Source organism: Taurulus bubalis (assembly GCF_910589615.1).
Source record: "Taurulus bubalis genome assembly, chromosome: 4".
Taxonomy (NCBI): Eukaryota; Metazoa; Chordata; class Actinopteri; order Perciformes; family Cottidae; genus Taurulus; species Taurulus bubalis.
This window is the reverse complement of record NC_136592.1, coordinates 11,261,470-11,273,699: the sequence shown is the minus strand read 5'-3', so window position 1 is coordinate 11,273,699 and position 12,230 is coordinate 11,261,470. Positions and strand designations below refer to the sequence as shown.

Below are 12,230 nucleotides of genomic sequence, written 5' to 3'. Positions count from 1 at the left end.
TAAGTGACTCATTAAACGGACTATAATGTCATGACGTGTAATAACTTATAAACTAACACCCAAAACGAATTAAGTTTGACGCAGTTTTGAGAGGTAATCACGTCTCTTCATTATTACTATAAACATATCATGAATCCAGAAAGAAACAATCCATGTATCGTGCTGAATAGAAAATATACAAGCAGTAGTGACCGTAGATAACTTGAAGCATTAGCTAATATTCTCTTTAATGTCAGGTGTAGAAGCAGTTTTAATCTTTGGAATCGGTGTAAGTTAGTGTTTAAAATGATCTTGTATTCAACTGCCTTAATGAAGCTCATAAAACAGTTTTTTTTTCCACGGTTGTGACTGGACTCTGGTCAGACTGCAGCGAACAAAGACTTGAAGATGAATGTAACCTGTAGAAAAAGATCTAACTATATCAAGTCGTGTACTTCTACTTGTGTTTGTGTTGTTGTTTTAGTTTGTCAAACAGTAACTGTTGCAGAACAATGTGGTGGCAAGTTCTGCTTCACAGATATGTTCTTTTATTTGTTGTTAAGAGCAGATTATTTTCTCTGTGATGTGTATGTTTGTATAAATATGGAGAAAAAAATATATACATATATAGATACAAAGACAACAAATGATGCTGGTTAAAATGAGTCATATAAGAAAGGATGCTGTCTACATGTTTATTTATTTTGATGTCATGAGAGATGAAACATAAAAAAAACAATTATTTCAGGAAAATATATAAATTCTACTTTTGGAACAAGATAAAATTGGTATTTCACTTTTTCTTTGTTTCGTGGCTTAAACATACACTTTGAGAATATTGCAATTAGATTTTAGTATGTGTTTTTTGTTTGTTTTCTTTATTGGAGATAATAATTATTGTTATTGAAATATTGTGAAAACAAAGCCATGTTGACATGGGTTCAACCATTAAGTGAGTTTTGACTGTCGGATTGTCGTATGTCAATAACTTTAGAGGCCTGAAGAGATTTACTGATAAGTGAGGATTAGAAAAAGTCATAGATGTAAAACCTTTGTGTTGCAGAAATATATATTTTTCAGCCAACTTGTTTTAATATTCTATTTGTGTTTATGAAGCTCAATTGTGGTATCTCAGACTTCAGAGCTTCTATTTGTTACTTTAAATTATCATCTTAAAAACATCTTTCTTCAGATAAAGCTCTTTCTTGTCTGCCGGGCCCTTCAGCTAGCTGGATGGCAGACGGAGAATGAGAACATGTCCCAAAACGTGACTGAAATTACAATCGCTTGGCTTGCATCTTTGTCCCCCTCCACGGCCACAGTGAAAGACAGCATCTTAAAATAGCTCTCGCTCTCTGGTTATTTACATTACCTTAAGTGCTGTGCTCTCTCATCTGGGACTCGGGGAGGAGCCACTCGGGGGTGGGTGTAGCTGCTGCTGGTCAGTGAGGGAAGATGGACTCGGGTGGGGGTTAAAGGGGGGGCGTAGTTTACTGGCGCCCGTCGGCATAAAATCCACCAACTCTGTTGCGCAGGAATGACGCAGGAGCCCCACCCATCCACCGCACTTCCTCCCTCCATCGCTGGCGTCCTTTTTGACGTCCTTGAGAACTAAGGCCAATCTCATAAAAAAGAATAGAGGGTGGAGGAGAGAGAGAAGAGAGATAGTGCCATATCCATTCATAGAAAGTACCTCAGAGAGCACTCATGATAATTAACAATTATGAAGGGAAACTGACGCTCGTCCAAAAGTCAATCCATTTATTTGAGGCTTTACGGGCGAGGAGGAGAGTGTTCAGGGGGGATGGTTTTGTCTTTCTCCTAGAGTTCATTTGGATGTGAACCAAAACAGATCCTTTCATTACTACTGGATATCTTTAGAACCTCTTTCCAGGAGTCATTGCTATTATGCCAGGGCAGATTGTTGTCCTGCTTTTGATATAATCTCCAATTGGCTTCTTTTCTGTGAAAGCTCGAATTGACTTCATTTTTACGCACACAGTAAGATTCCTGAATTATGTTGCTGTTGCTGTTCCATTGAATAAAAACCCTGGAGGACTTAATCCACCGGTCCCACATCACACTGAAAACAACCCTCTTGCGTGACCTTCCGTCTTGGTCTGGAGGAAGCTACCTTAGGCTCCAGTTGATTGGCACAACATGTCTGTAAATGTGAAGATGAACCGTTTTTATTTCCCTTCCTTTGTTTTATCAGCTGCAGCTGTCTGGCTTATTTTCCCAGACAGACCTTGAGAGATTAAAGGGAATACTGGGAATCAAGGTCCCACTAGAGCACTTTCCTTAACGTGGACCTGAGGAGATGAGATTACAGAGAGCAGACGGTGCATTCAGATAGACATCTCTCTGGAGTCAGGCATAACTTTAGAGAGAGGACTCAAAGCAAGGAGACTGTCCAGGCATCACACTGCTGGCTGGAAATGTTATTTGTGATTTTGAATGTTATTTGTTTAACTTTGAAACACTTGGAGTTAGTCCCAGATTTGTGCTTAATAGCCTCGGCACTGATATTGTTCGGTCAATTTGATTTAACGAGCATAACTAGCTACCATCTTACAAAAATGAAGTGGACATACTAGTATCAACAATGTATGAGCAAAGAGCAAAGTATTAACATAACGTTTTGATTAATTTAAGGACTACGCTATTACATTTTCAGTGATATCACGGCAGAGCAAGTGAGTAAATGGGAACTCATGTTGCATGTTTTAAGGCACTCTTTAAACATGAAGATCAGTTTACTGCTCATAAGAACAGTTTAACAGTGTAATGGTAAAACTGTTGGGGGGGGAAGGGGGAGTTTGAAAGGCAGGTATGTACCTGGCAGGGATGGTCCAATGAAAGACACTGAGATGCAAAGGATCCATCTTATTTTGGAGTTTGGCTCATACCAGCACACAAAAATCAAGATTTCTCAACTTCTGCTTTTTCGATTTTCTTTTCTGAATTTGTCTCTCACAGTTTCTCCGACTTTGTGCAAAACAAACCTGCATTTGAGTCGGGGCAGTGCCTCCAACCTCAGAGAGCTTTCATCTGACAGAAGCTCCCAAACACGTTCCTGTCAGAGCGGTTCCACTTTGAAAAACGGTGAAACACTGGCTGTAACGTAGGGTTTATATTTCTTATTGCCAAGAACACTTGACATAAAATATATACAGGGTGCGGAAGTCTTCCTTTTTTTTTTTACAGCCATCAATCTGCACAGTGAAGGTCAAACATCAAAGTGAGGTAATATTATGAAAACACATTTTGAGTTTGATACTGTTAGCACAGAAAAGGATTTTTGTTTAAAGAATGTGTTTGATTTGAACATGAAGTAAAGCATAAGACATGTTTTCTGGATCAGCCTGTCTCTGGTCCAGATAGTGTGACACCAGGCAGCTCATATCTCATCTCTGGCTGAGGCAGGTCACTATTTATGTCCCTCTTAAGTAATGTCTTTTGTAATCTAATTGCAAGGCAGCTAATTGAAACATCGAAAGAGGGGGAGGGATGAAGAAGAAAAAGGTTTGAGAAGAATAAATGAGACAGTATGTGTGTGGTGTATCAACGTAAATGTTGACGGAAAACAGTTTTCTACTTACCGGCACAAACATGCCGCTTTTTTTGTATTAAAACACACGTTCAGACGCATGCACAAACATAATATCATGTCTAATTGTTTCCCATATATATCTCCATCTCCTCCATTAGTCGCTCCAAGCAGCTGAGGAGCATCTTTAGCAAAATGAATGAAGCGGCTGCTGTAATCAAATCAGCCAGAGAACCTAATTATAAAGCCAGTTTTGTTCCACTTGGGCCGACTGCAGGTACAACCGTCTGGCGCTCACCACAGCAGTGAGAAGACAACCACAACCAGCAAACCACACAGATTCCTAACGAGTCAGAGCCATGAATCAGCTTCACTGGTATGGAATTAGAGCTGCGAGTCAAACAGTTACTCAGATCTTCCGGAACAAGATTTGTACAAATGGTGGAGAGCCGATGTTTTCAGTTTGTGTGCTATTATGTAACATTTTTAAACGACACATAGTTGTGAGAATTGAAAGTCTGTTGTGAATATTGGGCCAAAGTACTTGTACAAAAAATAAAATGCAACAACAGTAGTATCTCTATACCTTTATATTCCCATGTTGGGGATGCCCTGCCGTACAACACGTTCCCCTTCAGCCCGTCTCTTTTCTAAAGACAGCCAGGAAGGGACACACTGGATGTACAGTCTTTTCTGATCCCATAGAGAGTCAGTGGGGAGAATAATGTAGCGGCCACACACACACACACACACACACACACACACACACACACACACACACACACACACACACACACACACACACACACACACATACAAAAGCTCACATTGGCCCCAGGGGACCTGTTCACTCTCTGAATGAAGACGCCTATGAGAGGGAGGCTGGATGGGACCCATGTGAACTACTGACATGAACACACAAGGGCCCTGGTGGTTGGGGGGTGGGTGACACAAAGACACAGAAGGAAAGATGTGACATTTGAGTTTGTATAAGTTAATAAATATCGCCTTAAGATTTTAAACTAGATATCACTTCAGGAAAGTTTTTATTTTCTATTTTAAGGCCAAGGAGATTTTGTTAAATTTTACATCAAATTAATTCTCGATTGGTTACGACAGTGAACTGACTGCAGGAGGTGCAGCATTAAAGGACAGCAATGAGAAGAACAAGAGAGGAAACAAAGGACAAAGACAGGGAGAAAATGTCGGGAGGGTCGCCGTACCTCTTAGCGCATCACAACGCACATCCAGCCCCGCCCTGTCCTGTGTGTGTGTGTGTGTGTGTGTGTGTGTGTGTGTGTGTGTGTGTGTGTGTGTGTGTATGTGAGCGTCTTCAGTATCACAGTCAGTGCACCGGCTGAGTCTGAGCCAGAGGATCCATTAGAGCTGATTGAGGAGCACAAGGGTGCAGACGTAACCCTGAGAGAAGGTGACGAGAACACACACACACACACACACACACACACACACAGTCCAGTCACATAAAACATGAGTAAAATTAGAGCTTCAAGCAACTACAGTATATTACTGGCTACAATGATGACACACACACACACCATATGCACGCGTTTAAACATGCACAAAGATGCACGAAAAATAAAGTGTTCGCCGTCGAAAAGATTGATTCATTTGCAGGGTGTTATACAATAGTTAACACAACACACTCAACACTCCAAATAGGTGTTGATCACAAGTTAACAATTTCCCATTTTAACTTGTCATGGAAGGAAAAGCACAGGTGTTGCAACTAACATCAACGGTGTTTCTGTTATATTTCAGTGTTCCATTATTTGCACCTGTGCTTCCCCTACTGTGACAAATGTTAAAATGTCTCCAGGGAAAGATAATGATTGGCTCTACTTGATGTACGATCTTCGATGCGGTTTTGGATAATCATTTTCTTTATGATGAAAAATTCCTTAAAAAATATATATATATATATATATTTAACATAACTGAAACTAAAAACAGCCTTTTAAAACCTGGGCAATCTGTGCAACACAGCGCACACATACGTGTATGGAACCTTGCTGTAATTCATGCAGTCACATGTTCCATACCTCCTCCAATCACAGAAGACCATGACCTCACAGCAGGCAGTCCATATGAACATTTGGCACGCAGCCAGTTAACAATAACGCTGAGCTGTGCTTCAGATATTTAACCCCCTTCATCTCCCCAGGCTCCTCCTGCATTAGCGCTTAGATGACCGAGAAGTGGGAATGTTTCTTTTATCATGCGTTCAAGTTAGTTAAAGGTTACATGAACATGTTGTTCCAACTGTACACTTCAGTCATAGCATGGTATGACCAAGCGACCTTAATTAACCAGAAGAAGGTAAGAAAATAAAGTCCTGAACGAAGAATCAGACTAGACGCGTATGAGATAGGTGACGTCTCAATGTGTGTGTTTACCGGGGGTTACGAAAGAAGAAGTGTGATTTGGAGAGTGTTTCTCTGTTGACAGAGAAGAGGAGAAGGTCTTTGCCTCTCGTCTCTGTCGTCGCGTCAGACAGGAGCAGGGAGAGGATCACTGGAGAGGAGCTGAGGGAGGCGCCACATGGATGACGGGCCGGCTGCCGTAGAGAGCACAGAGACCGTGGTGAGGAGGTCACACTCCAGTACGCTGCAGAGTGACAGTGTTTGGCTCGGTGTCACATCAGGAGTCTGCCTCGTGTCAAAAGCAGGAAGACACATGATTGGTCAGAGTCGTAATACAGCGCTGTACACACACACACACACGTCACGAAAAACTGATAAGCAAAGTCACACTTCAAAATACAATGCATATTTTCAACTTTGACTAATCAGAGGGTTACTCAGTTTAGACACATTTACAGCTGTTCTGACCTTTCCCAATACATATCTTTTCCAATCAAGGTTCTCAGTATTACACACATAGAAGCATGCATGAGCAGAATGTAAATATGTGATACTGTTATATCTTGACTTGTTTTTCTGTGGATACACCGTAAGATGTTTCTGAAAAGAAGTTGTCTATCTTCTGACCACTAGGTAGAGTCAGGTGGAGCGAGTATAGGTTTCCTTCCTTTGACTGTATGTTTCCAGAGAGAGAAAATGATATCTAAATCACTCTCACTGTACTTAAATACAATTTTGAGGTAGCCTACTCCTACTTAAAGTACTGTATTTTTTCTTGTTTTGCTCAGTGGCTGTACGAGACCAAGTGGAATGTGGGGGCCGCATGTGATTTTACAGGTACCAAATATATTAAGCACATGTTACATACCACCACCTCCCCCATTGAGTTGGTTCTCCAAACGATTGAAGCTACACATACAGTTATATTTGACTATTTTGCATTGTTCTATGGGTACAAATGTGAACATTTCCTCCATCACTGCAGGAGACACATACAAAAATGTGCTTTTAGGTGAAAACAAATTATTTCACACCCCCATAATGCTTGAACAAACTATAATTCCAAGAGGTTATATTAAACAGAACTTAAAGCTGACAGAACTGATCAAGTCCACACCTGCAGTTGTAAATGCATGCAGGAGACCGCTAGTTGACCCACACTGTGAAATGCCCACAGGCTTTGGCAATGGGAGCGCATGACACCGTGGGGATGCCACGTGGGGCTGGTTGTCTGTAGGTTGCCAAGTAACCTGTCATCAGTTGCATCGCATTAGGGACGTTCCTAACGACTAATTAATTTCCAGTGCAGTTAAAAGTTTAAATTTAGACTCGTCGACCAGTCTAAAAGTACGAAAACAATCAAACAGTGAACATTGAGCAGTTAATCTATAAGGTTAAACCTTGTGTATAAGAGCCATTTGAAATTATTGATCACATTTCTTCAATAGTATTTTGTAAATGAAGCTGTCCCCAGTGTGCTCTGGTTGGCTGGTTAGGAACGTGCGTCACGAAGCCGGTGTGTGGTGTTACATTTGATGAGACGCCAGTGGGGACTGTGGTCTCAGTAAAGTATGTAAGTAAGTAAAGTCATGGCTCGGAATCACTTTTACATTATTAGGGTTTAAGTTTTATAATCATAATAATACATTTGATTTATATAGCGCTTTTCATGAAACTCAAAGACACTTTACAAATGTTTATAAACATCATAAAAGAGCTATAAATAATGTATTGTCTTCCACTTTCTCTTCCCCTTTATCTCTCTTAAACACACACACACACACACACACACACACACACACACACACACACACACACACACACACACACACAGCGGGTGACGTGGTGCTCAGCCCTTCCTCCATGTAATGTACATTTTCTAAATTCAAAATTGATAAAAAAAATTATAATAATTTACAACAGGTTTTTATCTGATGAAATATTCAGTTTCAGCCCATATTTGTTGGTGTTTAGCCTTTCAAAAACGACAGGGTTGAAGTGAGTCAGGATGAATTCAGATCAGAGCAGAGAGACATCGCTGCTTCAGGAGGAGAGGCGGCTCTGCACAGCAACAGCTGAGAGCATTTGTCAGTAATTAAAATGTGTGCATTAATGAAATTATAATACCTTGAACTGACTAGTATTTCTGGTGCCAACTAGCGAAGGTAACAACTTTTGATCAACTAGAGAACAGCTGAATGCCCAGTCAAATTATCAGGTGCTAAACTGTCTGAAATGATGTATCTTTCTGGTTTGGCATCTGTGCAAAAGTAGCTATTGCCCATTCTTCCACCTAAATACTCATCACTTTCCACCACACCTCTCTTTCTTCTTTCTCCCTCTAAACAACCATTCAAAGTCCAACCCCTACTTGTTACATCAACACAGAGTTTGTAAAGTATTCTATCAGGGTCAGCAACCCTCCACACAGCGTGATGTATGGCTTGAGAAATATGAAGCAAAAAAACTCCAGATAACTACACACAGTGCCTCTGAGGGGAACCCATATGCTGAGTTATCGAGCTGCCACATCTCTTGACCTTTATATTCTCTAGGTCTAGGAAATGGCTGGAGAGATAAGATTTACAAGTCCCTTTATCAAAATATCTTCTGCCGGATTTTGAGAAAAATGATAACCTTTAACGCAATAACACAGACATGAGGTTGAGACTGGACAGAGGACTACAGTGTGTCGGCCCTCGTGGTGTGCCGAGAGAGACTTGGTCATTTGTTTTATAATAAAGTGTTTGTGATATGCTTGTTTTTCAATGTTAGGAATACGGAACCATATTACACATCTCCAATAATCAAATACTCTGCCTCTATTTTTTTTTACAGTGGGCAGAAAACACTGGACCATTCAAAGGTTGTACACAATGTGTCTTAGTGAAGTAACTCCTAGTATCTCCATTAATGTCCACTAGATGTCGCTCTAATCCAAAGAATGAACTGTGAGGAGGAAATGCTGGCTGACACATTCACGTTTGTGCTCCAAAACAAGAACATAAAGTGTCCAGAAAGTAAGTTTCCTGCTCTCAGCTGCGAAGGTTGGATATGATGTTTGTTTGTTTGTATTCACAGAGTTTATGTAAAGCAACGTTAATCTGGGATATGAACTGAATATCTATATACACGTTTTAAATGCTTTTTGATTCATCAAAATCTATAGCCACATTTTCACTGTTGGAAAATATGTATATATTTATATGTGTTATCTTTGAATTAACGCTTGCTTTACTTTCCCATCAGATTGGCTAAATATCTGCATTTATTCCATAATCCCATTGTAGAACTGTATCAACAGAAATTGTATTGCGACACCATTTCCATCGGTTTCTTCTTTCTGTGTCTTGTCTTCAGGCTGCAGTTGTACGATACAAAACATTTTCTCTAACAAATAGCCGGTGCTTTTTATGCATCAAACTAAATTCAACATCTGAGATAAATCACACTGATTATGAGAGATAAATGTCAGTGGCAGAAATACTGATGTGTGGACTGAAATATGAAACGGCTAATTCTGCACTTCGAGACGAGATCACGGAGCTCTTTGGTGGAAAGCTGAAATCAATCTTGGGTTAAGATTTATGTGGATTTCAGGAAATGTTATTTTTAGGCTTTTGGTACATTCTGTGTCTTGACCTTTGCCTGTTGCTGTATAAGTATACACACAAAGATCCAAGACACACTAATACTTCACATATTTCCCCTCAAGGTCTGTTTAGTGGCTGTACCTGTGAAGCTTTTGATCACACGGTCAGATTGAGTTTGACCACTTGTTTAAATTATAAATTGTTTCTGAGCACAACTTTTCTGTCACACGAACGAGAATTCCTGGAACATCACGGTGCTTTTCTGTAAACATGATGATGGGAGAGTTGTTTGGGTTGAACTTCTTCATCATAACAACAGCTTGCCTGCTTTGCTTCTCATGGAGTATTAATACCATCTGAACAGTCGGACCTCACTGTATCTATTTCTGCAGCCTAAAGGAACATGTCACATGACCTTGACCTTTATTACTGTTGTGCACTAGGCCACAGAACAACACAAACATCCTGTTGCAGACGTACATATCATTACTTGACCTGTCATGAGTGCAGTATGGCAGACACTAAACACATTCACCATCCATTATGGTCACAAATAGCTTCCCATATCTGTACCACTTGTGAAGAATGAGTAAACAAAAAAGTAACTCAGCAATTGTTTTACTTGACCCAGTCTAATAAGTGTATTAAGAAGACTCATGGTAAGTCTTATAATGCACTTATTACTTAAGTGATTTTCATAGTGTTAGTTCTACTTCTGTTAAGCAAACACACACAATATTTACCCTTGAAACGCAGTGAAGATTAGCGTGAGAATGAAATATATCAAATCAAGTAAAGCAAACTCAGAGCACAAGTACCTCGAAATTGTACTTTACCTCGTTTGTTTAACCCGTGTACACAAACTGGTGTGTAAAAAGGACACATGCTGATTAATTAGTGATCTTTGGAGGCGCAGCAGGTTTTATTACCTTTCGACGTTTTCCCTCATCTAACTCGGCAATAAATAGTGTGAAGTAGGCCTGCAGTAGCCTACACTCCAATACATGTGGGCCTATGTGTCACTTTCGTGCATGCACGATGCCAAGGTGTTTACGCGTGGGAGGCTTACGTGTGGCCCTTGAATGCATCACTGTGTTTCCTTAGCTTCCAGTGAACGGTTAATGTCTCTGCTGGCCGTCCTCTTCCCTCTCCTCCCACACGATACCAACACTTCTGTACCGCGCGGAGACTCAACTATCCGTCCTCGTTCGGCCACCGACAGGGACGCTCAAAACAGAAGAGAGAGAGAAAGAGGGCGATGGCACAAACCGACAGCCAGAGTGCAACTTTCCCTGAGATTGTAGAGCTAAACGTGGGCGGCCAGGTGTATGTGACCCGACTTGAAACTCTCACGGCGGTCCCCAACTCTCTGCTGTGGACCAAGTTCACCCAGGGCTCCCCGGGCGACCTGCCAAAAGACGGCAAGGGCCGCTTCTTCTTCGACCGGGACGGCTTTCTGTTCCGCTACATCCTAGACCACCTGCGGGACTCGGAGCTCTTCCTGCCCGAGTACTTCAAGGAGAGGAGGCGGCTGCAGAGGGAAGCGGACTTCTTCCAGCTGCCGGAGCTGTCGAGGCGCCTCGCGACCGCCAGCAAAGACAGCTTGTACGCAGAGGACAGCGGGGAGCCGGAGGACGCTGAGCTCACCAGCCCGGTCACCTCCTCCTCCTCCTCCTCCGACAGAACCCTGCGCTCTCCTGGTTCCAACGCCGGCTACATCACCATCGGGTACCGGGGCAGCTACACTATCGGGAGGGACATCCAGGCAGACGCGAAGTTCCGCCGGGTCGCCAGAATCACCGTCTGCAGCAAGATCTCTCTGGCCAAAGAGGTGTTCGGAGAAACCTTGAACGAGAGCCGCGACCCGGACCGCCCGGCTGACAAATACACCGCGCGGTACTACCTGAAGTATAACTTTCTGGAGCAGGCGTTCGACCGGCTGGCCGAGGCCGGTTTCCACATGGTGGCCTGCAACTCCACCGGGACCTGCTCGTACGCCACCAATGACCCGGGGGAGGACAAACTGTGGACCAGCTACACCGAGTATGTGTTCTCCCGGTGAACGAAAGGAGCGCTGCTCCTCCGAGAGCGAGCGCGCGGCCATGGTCAGATGACTTATTCACCAACACGTGGAGCTCCATTACTTTAATGAGCTCTCCAAACTGTCTAGTTTCAGTTTCTTGTGTTTCTCTCACTCTCTGCTCTGTGCAGTTTAGGCTCAGCCACGGTTGACATGTTTCTGCCATTTTCTCCTCTGTTCGGGTTAATTAGTAAGGAGTGGAGACACATTACTGGGTCCTTAACTGTGTTGTTTTGTGGCCTTGCAATTCTGTATAGCTTTTACAGAGACTGCTTTGTTCCTAATTAAATGGGTGGTAGAATCTGGTTTTCGTTTGATCCTTACTGAGCTGTGCTTGCATTGTCCTGTTATTGTGGAGCGCCTACATGGCGATCCCGAGACATTAACTAGGACATATACACTGTAAATAGCCTACTGTTCTAATAGCCTCTCAAGTCTTTCATTGTGAGGATTGTGTGATAAGGAAGACATTAAGTTGCTTCTTCTGTATTTGTTGCTTAATTTGATTATCAACCTACACTATGCTTTCAAGATTACACATTGGGACATCACAATGCTTCATTGTTATGTGCCATCTATGAGCTGTTGTCTTTGTTTTCTCTTTAGAGATGAGGCCACAGCAAATAAAGTGAGACATTGTAACACTA

The 12,230-nt window shown here is 42.0% G+C and overlaps 1 protein-coding gene across 1 annotated transcript; it reads left to right on the top strand.

The window, feature by feature from the left end:
• Positions 1-10,761: 10,761 nt before the first annotated feature.
• Positions 10,762-12,230, top strand: LOC306735460 (BTB/POZ domain-containing protein KCTD12-like; the record flags this gene model as incomplete). The annotated part of the gene is made up of 1 exon (XM_079216930.1): positions 10,762-12,230. One exon carries the CDS (start codon positions 10,762-10,764, stop codon positions 11,563-11,565), a length of 804 nt encoding a protein of 267 aa, XP_079073056.1. The 3' UTR covers positions 11,566-12,230.